The sequence below is a fragment of the Mastomys coucha genome, unplaced genomic scaffold (genome assembly GCF_008632895.1).
Source record: "Mastomys coucha isolate ucsf_1 unplaced genomic scaffold, UCSF_Mcou_1 pScaffold17, whole genome shotgun sequence".
NCBI classification, from domain to species: Eukaryota; Metazoa; Chordata; class Mammalia; order Rodentia; family Muridae; genus Mastomys; species Mastomys coucha.
This window is the reverse complement of record NW_022196899.1, coordinates 34534370-34561384: the sequence shown is the minus strand read 5'-3', so window position 1 is coordinate 34561384 and position 27015 is coordinate 34534370. Positions and strand designations below refer to the sequence as shown.

The 27015-nt window shown below is 39.9% G+C and overlaps 3 protein-coding genes across 8 annotated transcripts in view; 2 read left to right on the top strand and 1 right to left on the bottom strand.

The window, feature by feature from the left end:
* The window catches only part of Abhd18 (abhydrolase domain containing 18), a 41409-nt gene extending 19548 nt beyond the window's left edge, over positions 1-21861 (bottom strand). Inside the window, exons 1-4 of one of the 3 annotated variants that reach the window (XM_031376691.1) lie at positions 21593-21861; positions 11147-11254; positions 10223-10307; positions 4992-5092 (exon numbers count right to left, since the gene is read on the bottom strand). In XM_031376691.1, the coding sequence (XP_031232551.1) occupies positions 4992-5092; positions 10223-10307; positions 11147-11238 (278 nt within the window). In that variant the 5' untranslated portion in view covers positions 11239-11254; positions 21593-21861. Of the gene's footprint in view, positions 1-4991; positions 5093-9965; positions 10018-10222; positions 10308-11146; positions 11255-13457; positions 13591-21592 lie in introns of those variants that run through there. The other 2 variants (XM_031376689.1, XM_031376690.1) reach the window with 2 other exon arrangements.
* Positions 13680-16031, top strand: LOC116095134 (FUN14 domain-containing protein 2-like). 2 transcript variants are annotated; one of them, XM_031376693.1, is made up of 2 exons: positions 13680-14324; positions 15214-16031. In XM_031376693.1, exons 1-2 carry the CDS (start codon positions 13787-13789, stop codon positions 15303-15305), a joined length of 630 nt encoding a protein of 209 aa, XP_031232553.1. In that variant the 5' UTR covers positions 13680-13786; the 3' UTR covers positions 15306-16031. The 2 variants fall into 2 exon arrangements, with proteins under 2 accessions (XP_031232553.1, XP_031232554.1); XM_031376694.1 differs by having other exon boundaries at positions 13680-14765.
* Positions 21782-27015, top strand: part of Mfsd8 (major facilitator superfamily domain containing 8) — a 30892-nt gene continuing 25658 nt past the window's right edge. For all 3 annotated transcript variants that reach the window (XR_004120464.1, XM_031376688.1, XM_031376687.1), the window contains exon 1: positions 21782-22092. Coding sequence is in view for 2 of the 3 variants with exons in the window: in XM_031376688.1 (XP_031232548.1) it covers positions 22028-22092 (65 nt within the window). In the remaining variant the exon portion in view is untranslated. The remainder of the gene's footprint in view (positions 22093-27015) is intronic.

Sequence of the window (27015 nt, the reverse complement as noted above, 5' to 3'; positions counted from 1 at the left end):
TAAATAAATAAATAAATAAATAAATAAATAAATAAATCTTTACCAGGCAGTGGTGGCACACGCCTTTAATTCCAGCACTTGGGAGGCAGAGGCAAGCAGATTTCTGAGTTTGAGGCCAGCATGTTCTACAGAGTTGGTTCAGGACAGTTAGGGATACACAGAGAAACCCTGTTTCGAAAAACCAAAAGAAGTAAGTACATAAGCTAAGCTAAGCACCTATTTACCATGAGCAAGATTCTAGGTTCAATCTCAAGTCCCACAAAAATGTATATTTACATAATATAAACATATATAATACATACATATACATATATTTGTGCACGCGTGCACACACACACACACACACACACACACACACACACACACGCGCGTTTTCTACATATCCCTGTTTCTCTACATATCCCTGAATATCTCTGACTGTCTTGGAACTCTCTGTCCAGGCTAGCCTTGACCTCAATAGGCTACACTTGCCTCTGCCTCCCAAGTAGTTGGATTAAAGGAATGTTCCACAACCAGCCAACAAAATGATTTTAAAAATTCCATTAAGATAGTTGTATAACTTGGAAGTTACAATAATTATTAAGTTATATACTTAAAATGAGTAGCTCATACATATATATATGAAATATATCCATCTCTGTATACACACACACACACACACACACATATCTTCAATCATGATAATTAAGATATACAAATTCTCCTATTTTTTATCCCTATAAAAAACCAAAACCCATTAACCCATATAAGCATTTCTAAGGGAAAAAGATAAACAAAAGGGGTGATCAATGTGAGACGTCCAAGTGTTAGTATAGTAGCCAAGTAGACAAGAGATGTAAGCAAGCACTATGACCTTATTTTTACCAATGTAAAGATCTGAGATGTAGCTCAGTTGGTGGAGACTTAACTCATGTGCGAAAGGCCCTGGGTTCAATCCCCAGCAAAACATAAAATTGGTCTTAGTACAATTTTGTAATCTCAGCACTCAGGAGTTAGAGGCAGGAGGATTACAAGTCCAAAGTAGGGGGTGGAGAGATGGCTTAACAGTTAAGAGCACTGATTGCTCTTCTGAAGATTCTGAGTTCAAATCCCAGCAACCATATGGTGGCTCACAACCACCAGTAATGAGATCTGACGCCCTCTTCTTGTGTGTCTGAAGACAGCTACAGTGTACTTACATATAATAATAAATAAATCTTTTTTTTTTTTTTTAAAGAAGTCCAAAGTAATCCTCAGCTATACAGCAAGCTTGAGGCCAACCTGGGATAGGTGAAACTATCCAAAAACCAAACCAAACCAAACCAAACAAGCCAGGTTTGGTATTCACCTGTGATCCCAATGCTGGGGAAGGATTGGCTTGCTGCTCAGCTAGTCTAGTCTAATCTGTAAGCTCTAGGTCTCTTGAGACCCTATTTTAAGGAAAAGGGTTCCTGCAAAACAACATAGGAAGTTGACCTACAGCCACCAATCACCTTCACGTGGATCCACATAAACTCCCACCAGTACACACACACACACACACACACACACACACACACACACACACACGAAAGAAGAGTGAAGTTGAAAAGTTCTAATGTCCTAGAAGTTTGGTGAGATGGCCTCAGCAGGTGAGGTGCTTGCTGTCAAGCCAGATTGGGTGCACTTGAGCTCTGCATCCTACACTGTAGGAGAGAACCAACATCTTCAGGTTGTCACTTTATCCCCATATGTATGCACATCCACACACAAATCTTTTTTTTTAAAGAGTCCTAAAAATAGGATAGAAAGCTTTTTATTTGTTCTACTTTTTAAATTTACAATGTGTTTTGGATTATGTTTTATTCCATTCATTTGTTTGCTTGTTTAAAAACTTTGTGGCCTAGGTTGGACTGGAGCTTGTCATCTTCCTTCCTCTAACTCCTGAGTTTTGGGATTTAAGTCAGTGCAGTAGTGCAGGCCTGTAACCCTAGTTCTTAAAAGAGACAGGAGGATGACAAGTTCAAAGCTAGTCTGGTCTATAGAGTAAGCTTCGGTCAGTTAAGGGCTATATAGTGAAGAGACCTTATGTCAACACAGAAACGAAAACAAACTATGCAAACAAGTGTTGGGATTACAGGCATACAGTACCATATCCAGCTAATTGGATATGTTTTATTTTATTTCTTCTTTTAAGAAATTATTATTTTAGTGTATATATGTGTGCCTACTTCTCTGTTCATGTATCAGACATAGTGTGCTCAAAGAGGTGCTGGGCACATTGTATATATCAGGAGAAATGATTCTCTGAAAAGAAAAAAATTTTTTACCATCATCTCATTTAGTACGTAGCATTACTTTCTTCCTTTACAGATGAGGAAACAGATACAAAAAAAAAAAAAATTAAGTGACTTGTGTAAGGTCTGAAATCTAGAAATGGTGTAGCTGGAATTTCAAGTTCTGAGCTCTTAAATACAAAGTTATATAGCCCTTTTCAGTTATATAACACAGTAACTTTCCATATTCTAAGTTTCAGAAGTGTATGAAGGGAGATAGGTGGAAAGAAGGGCAGTAGCATTTAAATGTGTGGTCAGTTAATTCGTGTAATTAGAACATTGCATCCTAGCCTCAGAGGACTCTTTTATCTCTTTGTTTTTTCCTTTTTGGATTTTTGTTGTTGTTTTGCTTTGTTTTTTCTCATGAGATAAAGTCTAGACTTGAACTCCTGATCTTCCTGCCTGAGCTTTCCGAATTATGGGATTCCCAACTCAATAGCACAGTGCCTGTCTCCACCATTTCTTACTACGACTTCCTTTTACTAGACTTACTTGACATAACTATCTTTGTACTCATGTGTGTTTTCCCAGTTCCTCTCTGTAAATGCCATTATAATTAACACACACACACCCCTAGTTAAGATAGGAGCAAGGCACTTTATGCCAGTAACCTGTAAACATCACCTTTAAATCTCAGTGAGTAGTTTGGCTTCACATTGCTGTCCATGGGCCACTGCTTTTCTTAAAGACTACTTGAAAATGCTGAAAGTAGTACATTTGATTTCAAATTGTAGATTTCAAAGGCAAACACTTCTGACTTCGTGATTGTTGTTTGTTTTTGAAACAGGGTCTTTCTGTGTAGCCTTGGCTAGCCTAGAAGTCACTACATAGGCCAGGCTGGCCTTTCCTCCTAAGTACTAAAGGCTTAAAAGCCACCACAACTGGACCCAGTGGAGTTTCGGAAGCTGACAGGAAAGCTTAGCAGGGAAGCCCTACTTTCTGTCACATGAAATGAGTAGTGGTTTTTTTTTTTTTTCTTTTCCTTAAAACTCTTTCTGATTCTCCATGTTCCTTTGGAAAGTCAAGCTTTAAGTCTGTCTTTTATATTCAATGAATACAATTTTCATTCCTTGTATCACTTAGCCCCTTTATCATGTGGGATGAAGTGTTGTCATCTCTGTTTTACAATATGTGGTTCAGAGAAATACCTGGCCCTAAGGTCACTGGATTAATAAGTAGTGGAGCCAGGGTTCAGTTCAGATCCGTTTAATGCCAAAGTCCTTGTTTTTTTGCTTTATACAACATTGCTTGCATTTTATTTTGATTTCATTAAAGAGAAAAAAAAAATCAAACCAAAACCCAATACCAAAAACCAAAGCAATCAATCAAACAAACAAACAAAGAAGCGTGGGAAAGCAGGTCAGTAGTTCAGAACACTGGCTGCTTTTTTTTTTTTTAAAGTTTTATTTATTTATTTTATGTGTATGAGTACACTGTAGCTGTACAGATGGTTGTGAGTCATCATGTGGTTGCTGGGGATTGAACTCAGGACCTCTGCTTGCTCCGGCCCAAAGATTTACTTATTATTATATGTAAGTACATTGTAGCTGTCTTTAGATACACAAGAAGAGGGCGTCAGATCTCATTACGGATGGATATGAGCCACCATGTGGTTGCTAGGATTTGAACTCAGGACCTTTGGAAGAGCAGTTAGTGTTTGGAATCGCTGAGCCATCTCTCCAGCCCCCTGGCTGCTCTCCTAAAAGACCCAAGTCCAATTCCCAGAACCTACATGGTGAGACACAACTATCTATAACTCCAGTCCCAGATCTAGCACATTCTTTTGGCCTCCTGAGTATCAGAACATACACAATGCAGACATATATGCAGGTAAAAGACCCACACATACAAAAGAAATAGATAAATGAATAAAATTTAAAAAAATAATTATCTTAGAGCAAAGAAAAAATACTGACTACCACAAGCAAATACAGTTATATTGGTTCTGTTTTGTTTTGTTTTTCTTTTTTTGCCTTTTGAGACAGGGTTTTTCTGTGTATCCCTGGCCATTCTAGAGCCTTATCATCATAGAAATTTAAAAATGAAATTTTATTAATTTTGTGTGGGGGGGCACACATGGAACTCAGAGGACAATTTGTGGGAATTCTCTCATTCTACTATGCAAGTCTTGAGAATTGTCAGGCGTGGTCAGGTGTCCCTACCCGGTAAGCTATCTCACTACTCCTCAAAGTGAAAACTTAAAAGGCAAACTCTACTTAGAAATGAGCAGAGCTAGCATATGACTAAAATCCTTTAGAAACATTTTTTTTTTAAAATTTATTTATTATTTATTTATTACAAGTACACTGTCGCTGTCTTCAGACACACCAGAAGGGGGAGTCAGATCTCATTACGGGTGGTTGTGAGCCATCATGTGGTTGCTGGGATTTGAACTCATGACCTTTGGAAGAGCAACAAGCGCTCTTACCCGCTGAGCCATCTCACCAGCCCATGGAAACATTTCTATGTGACTGTGCCTGTCTGATTTTTTATAAAAATGGTGTTGACTTCTTGAGCTCTCACCTCACCTAGATCTCACTGACTATGCCTGGGAGGACAATGAACCTCCTAGTGTGAAAGTTTAGGGCATTATCCACACTCTGTAAGCATAAGCAGTACTCACACACACTAAAGGATCTTTGGACACTGTGCTGCTAGACACAACTCACTCATCTTGCTTGCCCAACAGTTCCTTACCTTGCAGTAACAGATTCAATTGGCATGATACCAGGCACATAGTGGGCCATGGGAGAAACAAAGTGTCCATCTAGGATCTTACAATCTGACTGTTCTTCAACCTAAAAGAAAAGAAAACTGAGGTGTATAAAAAGTAGACTAAGACATAGGTCTATCATGGACTTTTTTTTCTGATTAAAAAAAAAAAAACAACAACCCTAATCACTAACATTCTTTTAGTTCTTGCACATGAGCATCATTTTTACCTACAACAACTAAGCTACATCCTTAGAACCAAAACTTTTTCATTGCTTACTATGTTTCCTTTTGCCCCAATTTTTTAACCAAAAGATTTATTTTTATTCAAGACTATCTATAGTTTCATATTTATTTAATAACTATGTAACTGATACCTTCTGAAATATTTCATGCTTTGTCTTTCAAATTCCTTCATTTATATTTACCTAACAGGGAATTATCCATTGTGCCTTTTTTTTTTTAAGATTTATTTTATTTATAGAGCACATTGTCGCTGTCTTCAGATACACCAGAACAGGGCATCAGATCCCATTACAGATGGTTGAGAGCCACCATGTGGTTGTTGGGAATTGAACTCAGGACCTCTGGAAGAGCAGTCAGTGCTCTTAACCACTGAGCCATCTCTCCAGCCCCACTGTGCCTTTTTAAAGACAACGTTACACATATTTGTTTTTCTTCTATGCTATAGTATAGTTGGGAAATAATAAATTTAATTCACACACTGGTAGGCAATATCTCAAAATAAAATACAAGTTAAAGGAATTCAGTACCATTCAACAGGGCTAGGAGTACAGCTTAGTATATAGAGCATGTGGCAAGTAGGGAGACTCTGTATTCAACTCTAGGTACCACGAAAACAAAATCAATCAAAAGCATTCAACTATATAAAAGCAATCAAAAGTACTGTTTGGAAGCAGCAATAATTTGGTGCCATCTAAGCTACTATCAAGTATTCAGAGTGGTTTCTTACATTTCTTAATGTGATATCATACTGGTGCATTATGTAAGGACAAAAGAGGATTTTTTTTTCCTGTACTAAAAGCAATTTGTAGGCACCTGTGGTAACACATGCTTAAAATTGCTTCAATTATGAAGCTGAGGCAGAAGGCTCATGAGTTCAAAGCTAGCTTGGGTTACATAGGAAGACCTGTCTCAGAAGAAAAAAAAACAAACAAACCAAAGAAACCCCAAAACAAACAATAACAATAAAAAAGGCAATTTGCTAACACTCAATACCTGAGCTTACTTCTCAAGAAATGACTTTTTAGTATAACAAATTCTATTTCAAGTCAAAGGTTAAAATTAAAGTAGTAGAAAGGTATCACATATATTTTCACTCTAATACAACAAAAACAAGCAAACAACACAAAACAAAAAACTCATCTATGTCAGTGGCAGCAGTTGTTCAAATTCAGTGTTTTGTATCTGTGAATTAAGATTAGTAAACTGTTGCTGGGCGGTGGTGGCACACGCCTTTAATCCCAGCACTTGGGAGGCAGAGGCAGGCGGATTTCTTGAGTTCGAGGCTAGCCTGGTCTACAGAGTGAGTTCCAGGACAGCCAGGGCTACACAGAGAAACCCTGTCTAGAAAAAACCAAAAAGATTAGTAAACTGTTATAGCATATAACATATAACATCCACATAGCAGGCATTCTACCATGATCTTGGCCCCATCATCAGAAAAACAAAAATAGGGATCTGGAAAGATGGCTCAGTGGTTAAAAGCACACAGTACCCTTCCTGAGGACCTGAATTTGAGTCCCAGCACCCACATTAGGTGGCTTACAACTGCATGTAACCCAAACTCCAGGGGATTCTCATGCCTCTGACCCCCGTGGGCCCTTGCATTCATGTACACATAGCCCCTGCCCCCCCAATGAAAAAAAAATCTTTAAAAAAAAAAAAAACAAACAAACAAACCCAAAAACCATGATGGGTATTTTGGGGCATGCTTTACTCTCAGCACTCACAGGTGGATCTCTGAGATTGAAGCCAACCTGGTCTACAAATTGAGTTCCAGGACAGTTAGGGCTATAGAAAGAAACTCTGACAAAAACCAAAAAAAAAAAAAAAAAAAAAAAAAAAAAAAAAAACCCAAAACCCAAAAAACCAAAACCAAACCAAACCAAACCAAACAAACCAACAAAACTCAAAAACCAACAAAACCAAAAAATAAAATAAAATAAAATTCCCCCAGGAGCTGGAGAGGCTCATGAGTTAAGTGCACTAGTTGTTCTTCCAGAGGACCCAGGTTCAAGTCCTAGCACCCACATAGGAGCTCACAACTGTCTGTAATCCAGTTCCATGTGATTTCATACCCTCTCATAGATATACACACAGGCAAAACATCAGTGCAATAAACAAAATAAAACAAAACACCTCATCCAAAAAACCCCAACCAGGGCTGGTAAGATGGCTCAGTGGGTAAGAGCACTGACTGCTCTTCCAAAGGTCCTGAGTTCAAATCCCAGCAACCACCATTATGGTGGCTCACAACCACCCATAATGAGATCTGATGCCCTCTTCTTGTGTATCTGAAGACAACTACAATGTACTCATTTTTAATAATAAATAAATCTTTGGGCTGGAGCAAGCAGGGATTGAGTGAGCACGGTTGACTAGAGCGAGCAGATGTCCTAAAATTCAATTCCCAACAACTACATGAAGGCTCACAACCCATCTGTCTATAGCTACAATGTGTACTCATATATATAAAATAAATAATTCTTTTAAAAAAAGTACCCAACCAACCAACCAAACACCACCAAACCCAAAACAAACCCCAAACCCCAAATAGTAGAAGCAACCAAAATAGATAAGAAATTATACAGTCACAGACAAGACTACTGATGCATGGTAAAACATGGGCAAGCCTTATAAACATACTAGGAGGGCCAAGAGAGGGCAAATACACTTGTGGTACCAGTTTGGCAACCTGAGTTCAAGTCCCAGAACTCACTTTAAGGTGGAAGGATAGAACCATGTCTACAAAGTTTTCCTCTAATGTACTGACATGCGTGAGACGGCTTGTGTGCCTACCCACACAGACCATGTACACAACATAATAATGAAAATTAATAAACTCAAAAATACTTCCTAAGCCAAACACCAAAGATCACATACTGCATAATTCCATTTATAAGAAATGTCCTCAATATGAGACTCCATAGATACAGAAAGCAAATTAGTAACTGCCAGCAAGTGGGGACAGAAGCTGTGGGAAATCAAAGTTAGTGTGTCTTTGGGGTCAATGAAAATGCTATGGAATAAAATAGTTAAAAAAAAAAAGTGATGGCTAATGGTTATATACTTAGGCAACAAATCTAAAGCATTCCATTGTATAATTTATATAATTTAAAATTTTAGAGCCTGAGGGTGGGTATACGTCCTCAGATTGTTAAGAGTACCTTCTTTGGCTGTACAGAAGCAGGGTCAGGAGGTGGAGACAAGCAGAGAAGAAAGGGCAATTGACTTGTGCTTGGCACACTCTGCTTATTTAAAAGTCTCTATTCTTGGTATGTTTACTTGTGCATGTATTTCTTAAGTATGTGAGCATGCTTACCCATGTATGTGTGGTGACTAGAAGTCGTCACAGGTTGTCTTCCTCTATTGCTCTTCACTTGGGTTTCTATATTTTGGTTTTTTGAGACAGGGGCTTTCTATACAGCCTGAACTGTCTTAAACTCCTTATGCAGACTGACTAGCTTTGAACTCACAGAGATCTGCCTGTTTCTGACTCCTTACTGTAGAGATTAAAGGCAGTTTCTCCCATGTTAGGCTGCTCTATTTTTTGCAATGAAGTCTCTCACTGAACCTGGAGCTTGCAGTTTCTATTAGATCAGTACACCCCAAGATTCCTCTGTCCTTGTTTCTCCAGTGCTAGTGTTAAAGGTACCCACTTCCACTGGGTGGTGGTGGCGCACGCCTTTAATTCCAGCACTTGGGAGGCAGAGGCAGGTGGATTTCTGAGTTCGAGGCCAGCCTGGTCTACAGAGTGAGTTCCAGGACAGCCAGGGCTACACAGAGAAACCCTGTCTCGAAAAGACAAAAAAAAAAAAAAAAAAAAAAAAAAAAAAAAAAAAAAGGTACCCACTTCCATGGTTGGCTTGTATGTGGATACTGGGAATCTGAACCCGGGTCCTCATGCTTGTGCAGTGAGCATGTACAGACTGGGCCATCTCCTCAGCGTGTAAAAGCTTTACTCCTTTTTTCTTCTTTTGTTTTTGAGATAGGGTCTCTATGTAAAAGTATACATATATGTACATATACATACACACATATTATATATGTGTGTGTGAAAAAAAAATATGTATATAAGTTTTTTTTTTTTGGTTTCCTGAGGCAGTGTTTCTCACAGAGATCTGCCTGCCTCCATCTCCTGAATGCTGGAATTAAAGGCATATGCTACCACCACCTGGCCCAAAGACCTATATTTTTTAAAAGAAAAAAATAAAAGGCCATCTTTTTATAAACGTAATATTTTATAAAGAGAAAAATATTCACTAAAATTTGAATCATAAAGAAATTCTTAAAATCTAGACCAAATGTAAAATTCCAGCTGTGGAAAAGGCTTCTGGGGTTTTTCTTTTGGGGGGGGGGGAAGTTTTTGATGAAGGAAATTTAAATCTACCCAGTATATCCAGTCGGTGAAAGATGCAAGTTATATTTCCTTCAGTTGAAGGCCAGGGTAGACTGTGAAACCCATCCATCTAGTTCCCTTCTATAATAGTTCAAAGTACTCAATTATACAAACTTAGATTTTACTGAAAAGCAGCTAATGGCTTATGAAACAAAACAATTTAAAAAATATTCTTCCCTCTCTACGTTCCGAGCATCTTCTAGTCTTCTCTAAGCACTGTGTTCTTTTATAGGCCCCTGGTACTTCCTACTAGCTGCTTTTGCAAATATGCCTAATGTGCTCATCCTCTAAGTAGATTGCTTTCTTTTAATACTTACTAGTCTTCTTTAATATTCTTCTTTAATGTTGAATAATTGAACCCTCAGGAGCCTAAGGATACAAAATGAAACTCAGAAAAATGCAGCCTAAATACTATGTATTCAGGCAAATGCTAAACATATGATCCCCAATACTTATGAATAAAACTAAAATGTGGTTGGGACAGAACAGCATTCTTGAAATATGCATACATGCTCCAGTGCACTGTCTCAGGGTGACTGCTGCAGACTTCAGTCCTTGGTCTGTTCTTGCATACCTTATCGATGTGTACTGGATAGTCACTTGAGACCAGGTTCTGGCACCTTTCTCGATTGCCAATCATCTTTCTGAATTCAAAGAGTCTGTTAGGAGACATTAAAAAAAAAAAAAAAGATAAACCTTTTATGTTAACTATTAGGCCTACTATGTTATGAGTGATGAACAGTGATTAAAATTAGCAAATTCAATTAAGAGGCCTTGTACAATTTAACTTTTATCATTGATAGAAAAGGGTACTTTTTCTTCTCACTTTTAGGAACTGGAAAACTTCTCTTAAAAATATCAGAAACAAAATTGTTCATAATAAACACATTTAGATTCAGAATGAAATGAGTCAATCCTGAAAAAATTTTTTCTTAGGTCCAGGTTTTGTCATGAGGTCCGGTGTATTCCAGTTTCAGTCATTGAAAATTGAAGTTACCCAAGAAAATCAGTGCCTGGAAACCACACACAACTTCAACCAGTGTAGTAATGAGTGATGCTAAAAATCTAGTTTGCACCCAAGTTGTGATGCTAAATGCTAAAGTATACAAAAATAACTAAGAGGATAAAAGCAAAACTTTTTATGAAGTTCAATATTTAATTTCATCAATAAACCACTCTTGATTTGAAGCTACAATATATTATAACTAAAATCAAATTTTAAATGTGTATTAAAAAAAGAAATTAATAATAAGCATTCAAGGGTTGGAGAGATGGTTTAGTAACTAAGAGCACTTGTTGCTCTTGTAGAATACCCAAGTTGGTTCCCAGCACCCACGTGGAGATTCATGATCATTTACAACTCCAGTTCCTGGGGATCCCACAAGCCTCTGACCTCCACAAGCACAAGGCACATAGGTGGTACACAAACACTTAACATGCAGTCAAGTACTCATACACACAAATAAACAGTCAAGCTTTCATGAAACACACACATTACCTCTTGAGATCTTCTGGCCTTCCCCATCCTCTGATGAAAAGTTTTGTGAGGAGAAGTCTCCGGTACAGAATATCTAACTTGCTTACACCCATGAGTGCCAAACAGCATCTAGAAGTAAAATTTAAACTACTTTAAAATCGAGTCATCGAGCCAACAGGTCAACTTTCTAACCACTTACTTGAATACCAGGCAAAATTAAAGACTGAAGAGAAATCCTTGTGAAAATATAGGAGATTTAGAAGAACTGGGATGGAAAGTGGAGAAATGAAGAGCCTGGAGCCTTACCAAACAAATGAATTCTTCATCTTAAGTACTGAGACTGACTTAAGTACCTAGTTTGTTGGAAAGCAAGATTAAGGAATGACACCCACATAGTACTGTAGTACTAGCCAGACACTACTTAATTACAACACAACTACACGTTTAAGCTATACAAGGACCCTTGAAAAAGGATTACCTGTATTATAAAGAGGACACTGAGACACAGAGAAAAGAGTTATTTATCCTAGGCCACATTGCTAGTAGGGGAGAGAACCAAACTTCAACTTAAGGGATAATAAAATACTCAAGATTTAGCAAGTTCAACCTAGTAACTCCTTTTAACAGTGAATACACAGTAACTAGTGCTTCTTATTGGATACAATATACTTCCTATGTAACCCTGACCGTCCTGGAACTCACTCTGGAGACCAGGCTGGCCTCGAATTCAGAAATCCGCCTGCCTCTGCCTCCCAAGTGCTGGGATCAAAGGCTTGCACCACCCGGCTACTTCTCAAACCTTTTTCCTTTCCCTTTTTTTCCTTTTTAGTTTTTTTTCAAGACAGGGTTTGTCTATGCAGTCCTGGCTGTCCTGGAACTCCCTCTGCAGACCAGGCTGGCCTCAAATTCAGAGATTCACCTGCTTCTGTCTCCCGAATACTGGGATTAAAGGTGTGTGCCACCATCACCCAGTTTATTTCTCAAATAGTTCTAAGAAAAATGTATCTAGCTCAACCTTTCCCAATTAAAATGTGTAGTTCTGGGCTTAAGATGTAGCTGAGGCAAAGTTCTTGCTTAACAGGCATGAAATCCCAGGTTCAATTCCCAATACTATAAAAATGAAAGATACAGCTCAGGTACATATGGATAAAACATGATTCAGATTAAAGTTTAACTGTATAGATATTTGAAACATGAAAAATTACACTTATATCATTAACTTTAATATTTATTTCTTCAAAAACTTTGAATGACTTTTACCTAGACTTTGCTTTTTGATATATTAAAAAGTTCAATTTAATGTTATTCTTCCTTAGGGGAAGGGTCTGGCCTTCGACTCACTATGTAACTGAGGTTACCCCTGAACTCCTGATCCTCTATCTCTGCCTCCCAAACTCTGGGTTATAGGTATGAACACTACACACCCAGCTTTGCTTTATTCTGCTCTTTTTGAGATAATATCTAGCTCTGTAGTCCAAGGCTGTTGGTAGCTCAGTGTTGGCCTCAAATTTGTGGCATTCCTTTTGCTTCAGCTCTCCAAATGTTAGAATTTCAGGTGTGCCACATTCCTGGATGCCTTCAAATTCTTCTTTGTATAGTATACAGTGTAACCCACAATCAACTGAACTGGCACTTTACCTTCTTCTTAGGACTGGACCAGCAAAGCAAGTTGTTCACACTGTTTCACAATTCTCATAAGCAGGAATATTTACTAGATAATGTTACTCCTTAGGCTATCAAAAACCTGTCAAGCCCATAGCTTTGCACTAAGCTACTTCTACCCACAGCTTTCCAGTAACAGACAGCCCCAGGTGGAGAGCCGCAGTTGTCTGAACCACAATCTCACAATCAGAATTACTTTTGTGAAGAACTCGTTCTCCAAGCAAATATAACACTGCTGGCAGCAAGCTGCTGCAACCAATGAATTTTTGCTTCAAAACAACCTATCCGTACTTTCTTTGGCTTTAAAAGTCTTCACTTGTAACTTGATATGCCATATTTGGTTGATATCTATGGGAAGTCTGCCATTTTCTGAAAAGTAGATAGGGCTGGGGGAGGGAAGCATGACCCAGGACAGACAGGTTGCTTTCGGGATATAATATATGAGAGAAGAATAAATTTAAAAAGTTTTCACTTGTCTCAGTCTCCTTAGATGTATCTATCACAGTACACACATCCTGGGTTTTAATCACCTGCATAATCCCAAATAAATTCACATCTTTAAAGAGTGTCTCTGTTGTAGAATGGAAAGATTTCTAATGTGAAATCATCATTTGAATTTCCGGTAAAATGCTTCCAGCTAAATGTATTAAACAAACATTCATGGTAATACCTTGAACTTCACTTTTGAAAATCTGGGTTGTACTTAACAAATCTCTTGTTTAAGTATTCAGTTGAAATCCATTTTCTTTTGCAAGATCCACCAAATCTTCCAAACACTATTTATAATATATTTTGCTTTCCCAGTTTTACGCACAAAGACAACTGAGTCAATTTTAGCCTTCTTAGGACACTCAAGTACTTAATAAAGGCCAAGGTGTCTTTGTGACGCAGCTGGAGCTGGGGGGGAAAACTGAGGCGCGCGCTCTACCAGCCCTCTTCCGCCGCAGCCGCAGCCGTGGGAATGGACACATCTACCCACGTGCGGAAAGCCAGCCGGCCATGACAAAGAACACCACCACTTTAACCGCAACTGTAGCACGCTCAGTCTCCTCCCTTACTGACCCTCATCACTTCTCCTCTCATAACCAGCTTACAACGATGGCCTCGGCTAGTCAAGGGCACTTTGATGCTTATGAGGCACTGGATCTTACAGAATTTGCCAAAAAACAGCCTTGGTGGCGCAAGCTTTTCGGGCAGGAGAGTCGGTCTTCAGGTGAGAAGTACAGCGTGGCAACCCAGCTCCTTATTGGAAGCGTCACTGGCTGGTGCACTGGCTTCATATTCCAGAAAGTTGGCAAGCTGGCTGCTACAGCAGTGGGAGGGGGCTTTTTTCTCCTCCAGCTTGCAAACCATACTGGCTACATCAAAGTTGACTGGAGTCGAGTAGAGAAGGACATGAAAAAAGCCAAGGAGCAGCTGACGATTCGGAAGAGCACCCAAATACCAACTGAAGTCAAGAGCAAAGCTGAGGAGGTGGTGTGCTTTGTAAAGAAGAATGTTTTAGTAACTGGAGGATTTTTTGGAGGCTTTCTGCTCGGTATGGCATCCTAAGGGGTATTGCTTCACTTCCACTGTCCACCAGCCTCAACACTCCATCGTAGGAAAATCCTGACTCTTCCTCCTCTTCAGGCCCTCCTCTCTGTTGTAAATTCGAACCGCTTCCATAGGCATCTTGCCCATGCAAATTTACACAGGCTCTCCCATGGGCTTGACAAGCAAAGGGGGAAGCTTGCTTCCCATCCGGAGGCCAACAAGAATGGTCCTTTTCCTGTGTGTAAAATCTGCCCTAAAACATCTTTAAGATCTGTCCCTAACAGTTGAGCTGGAAGAGCGACGCACAATTACCTTACTATGCTCTTCATGGAAAGGAACTGAATATATCTGACTTTGAGCACGGGAAGAAAGAAAACACAGTTTTGCAAGTACCATGCACTAGCCAGCTATTTTAGGGGGACAGTCTCCTTACAGAATTTTACAAGTAAATTGATTAATGCTTTCTTTTTCTCTTGACAGCTACCCCAGTAAGCTATATTATAATAGTTATCTTAGTTAAGAACTCAGAAGTATGACATTTCAAAAAGGGCCATAACTTAAATACTAGGACCTATTTTTTTGGTTCCTTTTTTGGAGGGGGGTGGTTGCAGTGTACCTAGGGCCTTGCTCATACTAGGCAAGGGCTACTCCTGAGCTATATTCTCAGCTTTTTGGTTTTTTTTTTTTTTTTATTTTGAGAGAAGATACTAAATTACTAAATTGCTCTAGCTGGCCTAGTACTTGACATCCTCATGTATCAGCTTCCTGAAGAGGTGGGATTACAGGCCCAAGCCACCAGAAACAGCTGCCCCAGGACCTTAAGAAAGAACTGAAGAACACACCTTTGAGTCTACTTGCCTTTTCTCAACCTTCTCATTTGCCTTTTCCTCCAGGAATAGGTTACAAGAACCTATCTAGTTTGGTTTCCTGCATCAGGGTCTCGTCTTCTTCAATCAAATATCATCTGGGTGAACTTTTCATCTAGAAGCTTCAGTGGAGAAGAATCTGCTTTCGGGCTCTTAGGTTTGGGGTACAATTTATAGACTTGCAACTACAGGATTTGTTCATATTTGGTCCTCTGTCAGCAGAGGACAAGCTCAGCTCTGGGAGGCTATCCACAGTTCTTCATCCTGACTTTGCTCTCCATACAAGTCAAAAAAACGGCAGACTTCTTTTCTTCATGGCCAGTTGGAGAGACAGAGAGAGAGAGTAAACCCTGAGAGTCTAACACCTCTGCAGAAAGGGCAAGTGTGTGGGTGCAATCAACGTTTCCATTTTCTGTTGATTAGAAAGAAAAACCATGGGTCCAGCCCAAACTCAACACTGTGAGCGCCAGAAAACAATGATCTTAAAGAACAACCTTGGAAACTGTATGCTACATGAGAAGAAGAAACTAACTGTACTTCTCAGCCTTTGAGTATAGGTTTATACCTTTAATACCAGGATTAAATCTTCATATTTCCACCAGCAGGGAAAAGAACCAACACAAATTCAAAATAACAAAAAAAACAAAAAACAAAAAACTAAAACCATAGACTCCATAGACCTGAGGAACCACTTGTTTATATGGCTCGTTGCAGTTTGTTTAAATCATGTTTATATTCTTTGATTCACTTAAAAATAAGTGTTACTTAAAAATAGCACTCACCTGCAGGTAAATTTGTCAATTAGTACTTTGTACTTCAGTTATTAAAGAAATGGTAAATGGAAATTGGCTTTTATAGTTTTCTTTTTGAAACAGGATCTCATGTAATTCAGGCTGACCTCAAACTTCTAATCATTACCTCCACCTGATACAACTGGAAGATTTTCTTAAATGTTATCCCCGTATCTCCACTATATATATATTTTCTACTAAAACAATTATTAAAATCATTTAAGTCAGTGTATTCTTTACCCAATTAACAAAAGTCTACAGCTGATGAGAAGGCTCAGTAGCTAAAAGCACTGGCTACCATGTCTGACACTTCTTTGATCCCCACAACATACATGTTTGGAAGGAGAGAACTGACTTCTATCAATTGTCCTCTGGCCTCCACTTGCACACCACAACATGTGTTTATATACAAACAAACACAAGTTAAAAATAATGTTGCATACTCACAATGAGCTCAGGTCTTTGGATATAAGGGGTAGGATGGAGATACATTTTAAGGAAATACAATTCTAAGTGTTGAACAGTTTTGGTTTGGATCTGAAATGTTCTCTGTATTCTAAAGACTTGGTGCTCAGTTTATAGGGAGGTGGTACAGCCTTATGAAGTGGTTTAGTTCCTGGGTAAGTGTGCTTGTTGAAGTACGTATCAAGAGCCTGGGTTCCTTTCTACTCTCTGTCTTTTTCTCCTTCCGGGTTCATGACTGGAAAGGAGCTTCTCTGCCACACACACGTTCCATGTCATGATGTTCTTCCTTGCTACAAGTCTAAAAGCAAAGCTGTCAAATGAACACTAACTCTGAAACCAGGAGCTCATATAACCTTTTTGTGGTAGTTTGAATGAGAATGGCCCCATAGGCACATATATTTGAATACTTGGTTCATAGCTGGTGAACTATTTGGGAAGATTAGGAGGCATGAATAGCCTTGTTGGAGGTGTGTCACTGGGGTGGGCTGTGAGGTTCCAAAAGCCTACACCATCTCCAGTTAGTTTTCTTTGTCTCATAATTGTTGATCAGGATGTGAGCTCTTAGGTACTGCTCCAGTACCAGACCTACCTGCTGCCACATTCTCACCACAACGGTCACTGACTCACCACCTGAAACTATACCCCCCAAATAAACTTCTAGAAGTTGCCTTGGTCATGGTGTTTCTATTGCAATAGAAAAATGTGTAATGTCTTTTCAGTTTAGGTTAGCTTTTGAGGTATTTTGTCACAGAGACAAGAAGCTAACATTGATTTAAATTATTTTACTACTTAGATCTTTTTGTAATGGTTCGTATACTTATTACTCATATTTTTGTATATATTTATTAAATTGCAGAACAGTTGCATGTTAACTGTAATAAAGGTCCTGTCTTTCTTAAGTATCATAATGTAGGATCTATATTCACCTTTGGAATATCCACGTATTATGACACTAGGCCAATTTTATGTGAGAAACAAACAAAACCCAAATAATCTTCAACAAGAAATAGTAGGTTAATTAAGAGCTATTTCACATCTGTCTACTTTTTGGTTTTTTTAGACAAGTTCTTTCTACATAGTCCTGGCTGTTCTAGAACTCACTACATAGACTAGGCTGGACTCAAACTCGAAGAGATCTGTCTTTGGCCCATGTGTGCTAGGATTAAAGGCAAATGCCAACATACTCAGAGCACTCTTTAAAAATTACATTAATTTCTGCATATGTATTAAAGTACCTAATGGCAGTAACATTTCAATTATTTTGCATGAACAATATTCAGTACATACCAAATTGTTCAGTCCTTTGTTTTTTAACCAAACACTACAAAATTTCCCACATCACTTTGTTTTTCTATGTATAGACCACTTCAAGCCTAGAGGCAGTGTATTTTCTTGTTATATTTACCTACTAGCAAGCAACTCACAGGTATAGAACAGAAAACAAATCAAACACATATAGAGCTTATTATGTATTTGGTTTTGAAATTTGGTATTATACAGATATTCTTAAATCCCATTTCAGTCTCAGAGCAGTATAAAATGAATTTCTGAATCTCTAAATGATATAGTTCTTTCTTTTTTGGTGTGTGTGTTTTTGTATGTGCATATGCTGCATATATGTAGATTTACATGCCAGTTACATACGTCACTCAGATGGTGGTGGGGTCATAGACACATGTATCTGTGACCAGCCTTTTACAAAAGTGTTGGTGACTTCAACTCAGATCCTCCTGCATGGGTAAAAAGTGCTCTTACCCATTGAGCCATTTACACATCTTCTAAAAAAATCTTTCTAGGCAGAGCTGGCTTATGTTCAGGATATCCAGAACTATGAATCTTTTAAGTTGGAATAAAGACAACATCAGTTTACATTAAAGTGCCATCTGGAGCTATTCCAGGTACTAAAGGCCCTCAGGTAAAGCGAGACACCAGCGAGATCCTGCAGAAGTAGCAGCTACTTTTGAAGTACCAAGCAAAATGGACACAACGGCCATCTGTGTTTTTAAATAGCAAGTGTGCAGAGGAGAAACAAAGTGGAACAAAAATAGAAGTACGTTCATAGTGCCAAGGAATAGAATGTCTTTCCTAGAAATGAGTTTTATTGCTAATGTGGCACTCACAATCTACTAATATTACTCCACTTAGTACTCTTTAGTCTATTACTTTGATATCTAAGTATTTAAACAAACATTACTTTTTCTTCCTAGACTTTTTTGTTTTTGAGACTGGGGTTCTCTGTGTAGCCCTGGGTTGCCTCCACGCCATAGAGAGTAGCCTACCTCTGCTTCCCAAGTGTGCCACCACTGTCTGGCTCTTCCTAGACTTTTATGTATGTGATATCAAAGGCATAAGTACATTTCAAAATTGTCATCGTGGTGAGAAACCTATTTCTGCAAGCTGTCCTCTGACCTCCTCACATGCTCTGCAGCACATGTGTACTGCAAAATAAATTTTAAAAAATGTATTTTTTTTTGTTTTTGTTTTTTGAGACAGGGTTTCTCTGTGTAGCCCTGGCTGTCCTGGAACTCACTCTGTAGACCAGGCTGGCCTTGAATCAGAAATCCGCCTGTCTCTGCCCCCCAAGTGCTGGGACTAAAGGCGTGTGCCACCACCGCCCAGCAAAAATGTATTTTTTAATCTACCATGCACATTAACTTCCCTCTTACCCCCCACAAAGAGACCTAATTTTCATTTTTTGAAATGTATATTTGTCTGTATGTATGTATGTGCCCAGTACTTACGGAGGTCTAAAGAGGGCATCAGATTCCTTAGAATTAGATGACAAATTACCATGTGGGAATTGAATTCTGATCCTCTACAAGAGCTGTAAGTGCTTTTAACCTCCAGATCACACTATAAAATCACACACACACACACACACACACACACACACATCCCATCAGCTAGCCTTAGACAATTGGTTTAATTACTTTTATACTGAAGAATAGGGGAAATAAGGGTTTGGGAGGGATGTAACTGTCTATTCTAAGTAATCATTCAAGAAAACCCAACAAGGGGCTGGTGAGATGGCTCAGCGGGTAAAAGCATGGACTGTTCTTCCTGAGTTCAAATCCCAGCAACCACATGGTAGCTCACAACCACCCGTAATGAGGTCTGATGCCCCCTTCTGGTGTGTCTGAAGACAGCTACAGTGTACTTTCTTATATTAATAAATAAATCTTTAAAAAAAGAAAGGGCTGGAGAGATGGCTCAGCGGTTAAGAGCACTGACTGCTCTTCTGAAGGTCCTGAGTTCAAATCCCAGCAACTACATGGTGGCTCACAACCATCCGTAATAAGATCTGACGCCCTCTTCTGGTGTGTCTGAAGACAGTGACAGTGTACTTACATATAATGAATGGATAAATCTTTAAAACAAACAAACAAACAAAAAACCCAACAAAGTGTTAGCTGTATAGTTCAGTTGATAACTTTTCTGTTGAGCATTTGTGAGGTTTAGTTTAATCCCTAGCATCACCAAAAGAGAAAAGGGGGCAAAGTGGGGGGACATATACCCAACAAGTCCCACATTTTTGAGTAATACATTCAGAAAGGTTTAATCTCTTCAACTTTTGCTTTTTTCTTGGTGGACTATTTAAAAACAAACAAAAATACAAACCAAAAACCAAAACCCACTGTTGTCCTCCCCATGTTTGACTGCTACTTAGGATATGTTTCTGAGAAATAAGTTTATTTAGACTTTAGGAGTTATCTGTGTACTCGAATGTGTTTTTGTTGTCTGAAGTCATTACTTGGAGACAGTAGTGGAAAGACCTGAGTTTCCCCACTTAGCTATGTGACCTTGAGTCAGCCACCTCAACCGGAAAGTGGAAAACTATACTTGGCCTAATACAGAGCAACAAATTATTTCATTTAAACACTAAATGCTTGTTTTGTTATTAGGATGATATTCTGTTTACAGGAAACCTGGTGATAAACAGCATAGGTTTTGCTGTCAGAGGAGTCCTGCTTCTTGAATTCAAGCCATTGTTGGTTAGCTCCGGAGCCCTCAGCCATCTACCTATTCTCTCTGCCTTTCACTTCTTTGTCTACTTCAGTCAATCCCTCTCCTCTTTAGAAAACCATTGTCGGGATGAAATGAGGGGACTGAATAAGATTTCTTTCAACATATACCACATTCTGCTTGATGTGATGCTAGTTAAAATTTTCTTCCTCTATATGAGTCACAAATTGTGCCATTGTCCAGGGATTAGAAAAGATAACCACGACACAGGAAGAATATCGTGGTTAAAAAAGTACTTTATTTTCTACCCATCTGTAGTCTTGGAACCAATTACAAGAATCTGCTTGTTTCTGTTACTATAGATAAATGTGCAGCACTGAATACAATGAAGTATCTAAGAATCTTCTGGATTCCGAAGATAATTAACAGAAGACATTTCAAGTTTAGCAGTTCTCTAGTAGGGTATGTCTGACCGGCTACGCATGAGATGAGTACAAATGAAAGAACAAAGGTGAGGCGATGGCAATACCACACAACAGAGAGCTCATGAGGCAGGACAAACGCTAAGTGCTAATACGAATTCAAGAACTGAGACTGGGTCCCAGCTCTGGGAGATTCTGGGTGACATCTCGACCTCAGGTCATGATAAGATGGACAGGTGTCTGCTTTACATATCTCCCAGGATAGATGTGATCCAGAGGAAATACTCGACAATGTTATCTAGAGTTAAGAAAACATTACTTTATGAGACACACTTCTGGCACCAATTAGCTGACAAGCCCAATGGCAGGGATAGCGACTAGAAGTAAACAGCATCTGAGTTTGTTGAGTGTTTACGTTCCTGGTGCTGAAAGCACCCGGGTGGAGCTAAGCAGGCTTTGTCGGGGGGCTGTTTTTTTTTTTTTTTTTTTTTTTGCAAAGTTGAAGCTCGAGGACCCGGAACCAGCGAGGCAGCAGCCGCTGGCTGCCATCACCCCCGACCCTCAGTCTCCTCAGGAGCGGAGCCAGCGGGACAACAGCGCCTAGCTGCTATCAGCCCCATCCCTCTGTCCCTTCAGGTGAGGAGCCACGGGCCAGCAGGGTTGGGGCACAGGGGTCCCCAAAGCCCTCCTTCGGACCAGGACACTGCTGCCTTCATGCCGCCTCGCACGTACGCAGAAGCCAGAGGCGCACAGGCTGTTACTTACAGGCCGCTCGCGGACGCACACCAGAAGGGGAGCTCGCCAAGCCTCTGGGCCACCACCGCTCTCCACGCTCTAGGGACCGGACTTTGGCCTCGGCTCCGACGGCCAGGAGCTGGCTCTCCTCGGGTACTACACTGCGGGTTAGCTGCCAGCCAGGCGGGCAAAGAGGACGAGCTCGGGGCGGGGCGCCCGCGGGACACGCCCCCAGCGGCCGGCTCTGGCCTGGCTCCACCCCTTCCGGCCTGCTTTTCGTCGCTAGCACCGCCTCCCAGACTGCGCGGCCCCGACTACACACTTCCCTTAGGCAGCCGGTCCGCTTCCGGCCTCAGGGCGCGCACGCGCACGCGCACTTGCTCGGGAGTGTTGACAGCTGCGGCCGAGGAGAAGGAGCGGGTGTCGCGAGAGTGGGCAGCGCGCCGCCTAGTGAGGGCTGTCATTATGTCGAACCTGGAAAGCGAGGCCGAGCGAGAGCCCCTCCTGGGCCCGGGATCACCCGGAAGCAGGTGAGCGAGCGGGTGGGACTGGCTGGGTCCTGGGTGTCCACCGCTCCGGCCCGAACCCCGGCTGCACATGCGCATGCCCAGCACCGCCTTCGGAGCAGCTTAGGACCGGCTCCTGGATAATTGCGTCTTCTTGGGAATAGTGGAGAATCTTAACCCGGGCACCAAGCTTGATACTTGGAGAACTTGGGTACCCAGAAAGCTGGGGAGAGGGATGCTTCACGTAGGAGTCATCGATCACAGCAGCTTCATCTTGCAGCCTGTGTGGACTCTCTGTGTGTCTTAAGCATCTGCCTGAATCTCATGTATGGGAATTCCTTCTTGCTCGTTTTTCTTCACTTTATATTTTTCTTTTGTTTTGTATAAAAAACATAAGCTGCCCCTTTTGGAGCAGACACTGCATTCTGTTGACCCTTGTATAGCTGACCACTGTCCCAAAAGCCCCCAATGGTGGTTTTAACCTACACTCGAGGGTACTGACCTTTTCCTAACCTGCCTAGTAACTTCTTCATATTTTGCAAATAAACCCATTTAAAATGACTCATACTTTGCTCAATATCACAGGTACAAAATTAAGACATCTTTAAGCGTTTTATTAATATTTTCATCCTTGTAATTCTCATTTTTGATCTTAATTTATTAGCACTGATTGAGAAAAGTTTAGGCTTGTCTTACTGTAGCAATATGTACTTTTACCTTTAGGAAACAATATTATTTTATTAAGTCTTTTATTTGAAGCACAGTGTGTGTTTTATTAGGTTTATTTTTTGAGGGGGGAACGGGTGGCACATGTGTTATGCTCTGTAGAGGTCAGAGGAAAACTTGTAGTACTGGGTTCTCTCAATTACGGTGTAGGTTCTCAGGCTTGGGGGCAAGCACCCTGCCCTCTGAACTGTCTCCACTGCTGTTTGCTTTATATTTTGAGACCGGGTCTCCTGAAACCTGAGCTGGCCTCAACCTCAGTAGGTAGCCAAGTATAATGTGAATTCCCACCCCTCCTGCCATCATATTCAGGTGCTGGAATGACAAGGATGTGTGCACCATACAGAGCAACACATAGTAACTATACTAAGTGGGTTTTTTTTTCTCTTTTGTCTATCTTCAGCACCAATCCTTTATTTTAACCACAGTGAAACCTTGTGGTTTTTCATTTGCTAAGTAGGAAATATGGATTACAGCTTTATGTTATTTGATTTTATCTTGAGATGATTAAAATGAGTATCAGTGGTGAAATTTGTTTTAAAAGAGCTGCATCCCTAGGCCTGTTGAGGCCTTTGAAGCTGTTGACTTCTGCCCTGTTTTCTGCTATCCTCTTGGAGTTCATACAGCTTTGTCATTGTCCTGCCCATTCCACTCCTAGAAACCATCCCTCGTCTTCTTTTTGAAATCTGTCACCAAACCTTGTTTATGTTATCTGCAACTACTGTCGCCAACTTTTCTTCTAGTCTTCCAGCTGTGACCCGAAGTCATACTTAATGGAAATTTTGTGCTTCCAATGTACAGGCTCTGCCGTGATAGAGCTCCCTGCTAGTCATAGGGCATACAGCTGTGACATTTCCATTTCCTAGCATTCTTTGTGTTACTTGCTTCTTTTCTGTTATATTTCATGTCAGACCTATGAATTCCAGAAAGAGCATGGGATCCTCAAGTCATAGATGAACACTTAACCATGTAAATATGATTTTATGATTGTATATGTTGTAATATATCCAAATAAGCTTACTTAATCATTTTTCTCTTACTTTTCTCTCCCTTTAAATAAGTGATTGTGTTAGGATTCATCTATAGTCAGATGTTCCTGTCCATAAAAAGTTCATTAGATTGAGGTTCTCTGTTTAGCATTTTAAAAATGAAAATGAAATATTTCCAGAACAGTTCAACAGATCTTTATAATCGTAAGTTGATTCCCTGGTTCTGACTAATCGCAGGATTTGCTCACGTTTACAGTACAGAGTTCAGTTTAGTTAGCAAGCGGCCCTTCGTAGCTAACAAGATTGGTTAATCGTGATTTATTGATGTAATTGGCTTAGATCCTCCTTCTTTTCTTGAGTGTCTAGTGCTCTCAACTGACTTACTTTATGAATTTTATCTAAGAGAACAGGGGCTGACCTCTTTTTTTGGTAATCGTCCCATTGGTAGATAGTTTAGGTTTGTTGGTTCAGGCCAAAAGGCAAAGTCATGGATAGTATAGATACTTAGAAGAGAAAAATGTACAGATCATACTCAATGAATGCATTGTTTGGTGAGTAGGTTGGTCTATTGATGAGACATTTTGGTCTTTGGAGTTAGTCTTTTGTCATCTGGTAACAAATACTCACCTGTAAACTAGTTTTAGTTATCAAGCTAAAGACAGGTGGTGTCTGGATTTGATGTACAGATATAGTTTGCTAGCCTTACCTTAGGGTTTTTTGAAATGCTACAGACACCTCAAATTCTTATTTCAGTGTTAGTTTGTAAGAGAAATATTACTGCTCCATCTGTCCTTACATGTTTGCACTACCTTCTTCCTCCCCTCTTTCCTTCCCTTCTTCCCTCATTTACTCCTTCCTTCCCTCACACCCTTCCTTTCTTCTTTCCTTTCAAGTAAATTCTCACTTTGGAGCTCAGGCTGGCTCACAACTCAGTCTGGTAGAGGCTGGACTTGAACTTAGGGTCTTCCTGCTTTCCCTCCCAAGTAATGTAATAACAGTAACAAGCAAGTACTAGTGTGCTTATCTTACACTGCACACCTTTCATTTCTTCATAATTCCTCAGTTATATTCAGTACCACCCCTCTTGTTCTCCAGTTCTGAGTCTGGCTGTTCTGCCTTTCCGTAGTGAGTCCAGAGCTTAATTTTGAAAGTATATTGCCGCTCTGCCCCAGACTCTGTGCAAGAATACCCACTGAGTCATATTAAGTTTTACCTAGGTGCTCAGTTCACACCAGTGTATTATGTATTATGTATTGTGTATAACAAATCATACACTTGTTAAAACTTCTGCCATCTGGAGCTGTGGTTATCAAAATATTAGAGCACCACAGTTTTACTTGAAAGAGAAGTCCACCAGGAACATGAGTGCCAGGATATAGCAGAAATAGTAGGTAGAAGGTCAGTGTTAAGCCAATCCCCTTGGAAAGAAGTCCAGCATTTCTTTTGCTTGCTTGTTTGTTTGTTTTGATAGGGTCTCATGACATATCCCTGGCTGGCCTGGAGTGCTCTGTAGGCTACCTTCAGTCTCACAGAGATCCTGCTGTCTCTGCCTCCTGAGTGCTAGGATGAAAGGCACATGCCATGACACCCAGCTTCAGTATTTCTTCTTACACCCCTGTGAAGCAGAAGTCTGTAAAACTCAGTCTTAGCCATCTAACATGTTTGTATCATCAAAATAAAAAAGAGACAATGTTTACTAATCAACAGCCATATTCTGCTATTCCTTCTAAATTAAAAAAGAGCATAATAAAAATTTATTACTTTAAAAGATTTCAAATACATGGAAAGATTGAAATAATTTAGTAATACACCAGTCAGAAGTCTTTTTACACACACACACACACACACACACACACACACACACACACATATCTTTTGCCAAACTGAAGTAAGTTTCAGATATTATGAATATGTTATTGTAGTCTTCCTTTTCCAAGAACAAATACATCCATTACACAACTCCATCAGTATAACTAGAAACACCAATTAAGGAGTATTATACAATTTATTCTCTGTATCCATTGTTTCTCTAGTACTTCTAATATTGTAATGAGCACACATACACACTCATATAAGCCAGTTACTGTTCATGTGTTGGTTCTATCCTGTTTTAAACTTTAGTTTAGAACTGTCCCAGCACTTGGGAGGCAGAAACAGGAGAATCTCTGTAAGTTTGAGGTCAACCTAGTCAATGTATGGAATTCCAGGACAGCAGGACTACATAGAGAGATCCCATATCACAAAACAAAGCAAACTTTTCCTGGACCTACTTCTGCTCATGTTACAGTTGACTACTAGGTTTGGGTCAGTGTACCTAAGGGCTATCTCACAATGTATCCATGGACTATTTCTTAGTCACAAGACTGTCACATAAGCCGGGCAGTTGTGGTGCACGCCTTTAATCCTATCACTTGGGAGGCAGAGGCAGGCGGATTTCTGAGTTCGAGGCCAGCCTGGTCTACAGAGTGAGTTCCAGGACAGCCAGGGCTACACGGAGAAACCCTGTCTCTAGAAAACCAAAAAAAAAAAAAAAAAAAAAAAAAAAACTGTCACATAATGGGGAATGTCAGACTGAATGTAGTGCACAGATACACATAAAGGCAAAATATTCATGCACATAAAAGTAAATTTAAAAAATAACAAAGGAAATAAAAAAAATGGAAGTAAAGTCTTGCTGTATATCCCAGGCTGATGTGGAGCTTGCCGCCTTCTCAGTGTCTTACCATTTCTCTTTCCAGAGTATCTTAGAGCCCAGGCTGACCTTGAAGTTACTGTGTAGCCTGAGAGATGACATTTAATTCCTGATCCCCTTGCCTAATGTTGAGACACCTGTTATGCCTCAGTTTCTTTTTTTTTAAATTTATTTATTATTATACATAAGTACACTGTAGCTGTCTTCAGATGTGCTAGAAGAGGGCGTCAGATCTGATTATGGGTGGTTGTGAGCCACCATGTAGTTGCTGGGATTTGAACTCAAAACCTTTGGAAGAGCAGTCAGTGCTCTTACCCACTGAGCCATCTCGCCAGCCCTACACCTCAGTTTCTTAAGTGCTAGGATTATGGGCTTGGCAAGAAAGTTTTGTTTCTCTTGTGAGACAAGTTTTCACTTTATAGTTTAGGGTGCCCTGTGTCCACTACATACCAAGGGTGGCACTGAACATGTAATTGCCTTTTGGATAGGAAAGACTTTGTTTTTTGTTTTTTGGTTTTTTTCTTTTCTTTTTTTTTTTTTTTT

Bases quoted from the DNA above. Each gene is read 5' to 3' on its own strand.
- LOC116095134 (XM_031376693.1), top strand. From the start codon at position 13,787: ATGACAAAGAACACCACCACTTTAACCGCAACTGTAGCACGCTCAGTC. The intron at 14,325-15,213 runs GTATGGCATCCT...CTTTTCCTCCAG, and splicing joins TTTTGGAGGCTTTCTGCTCG to GAATAGGTTACAAGAACCTA.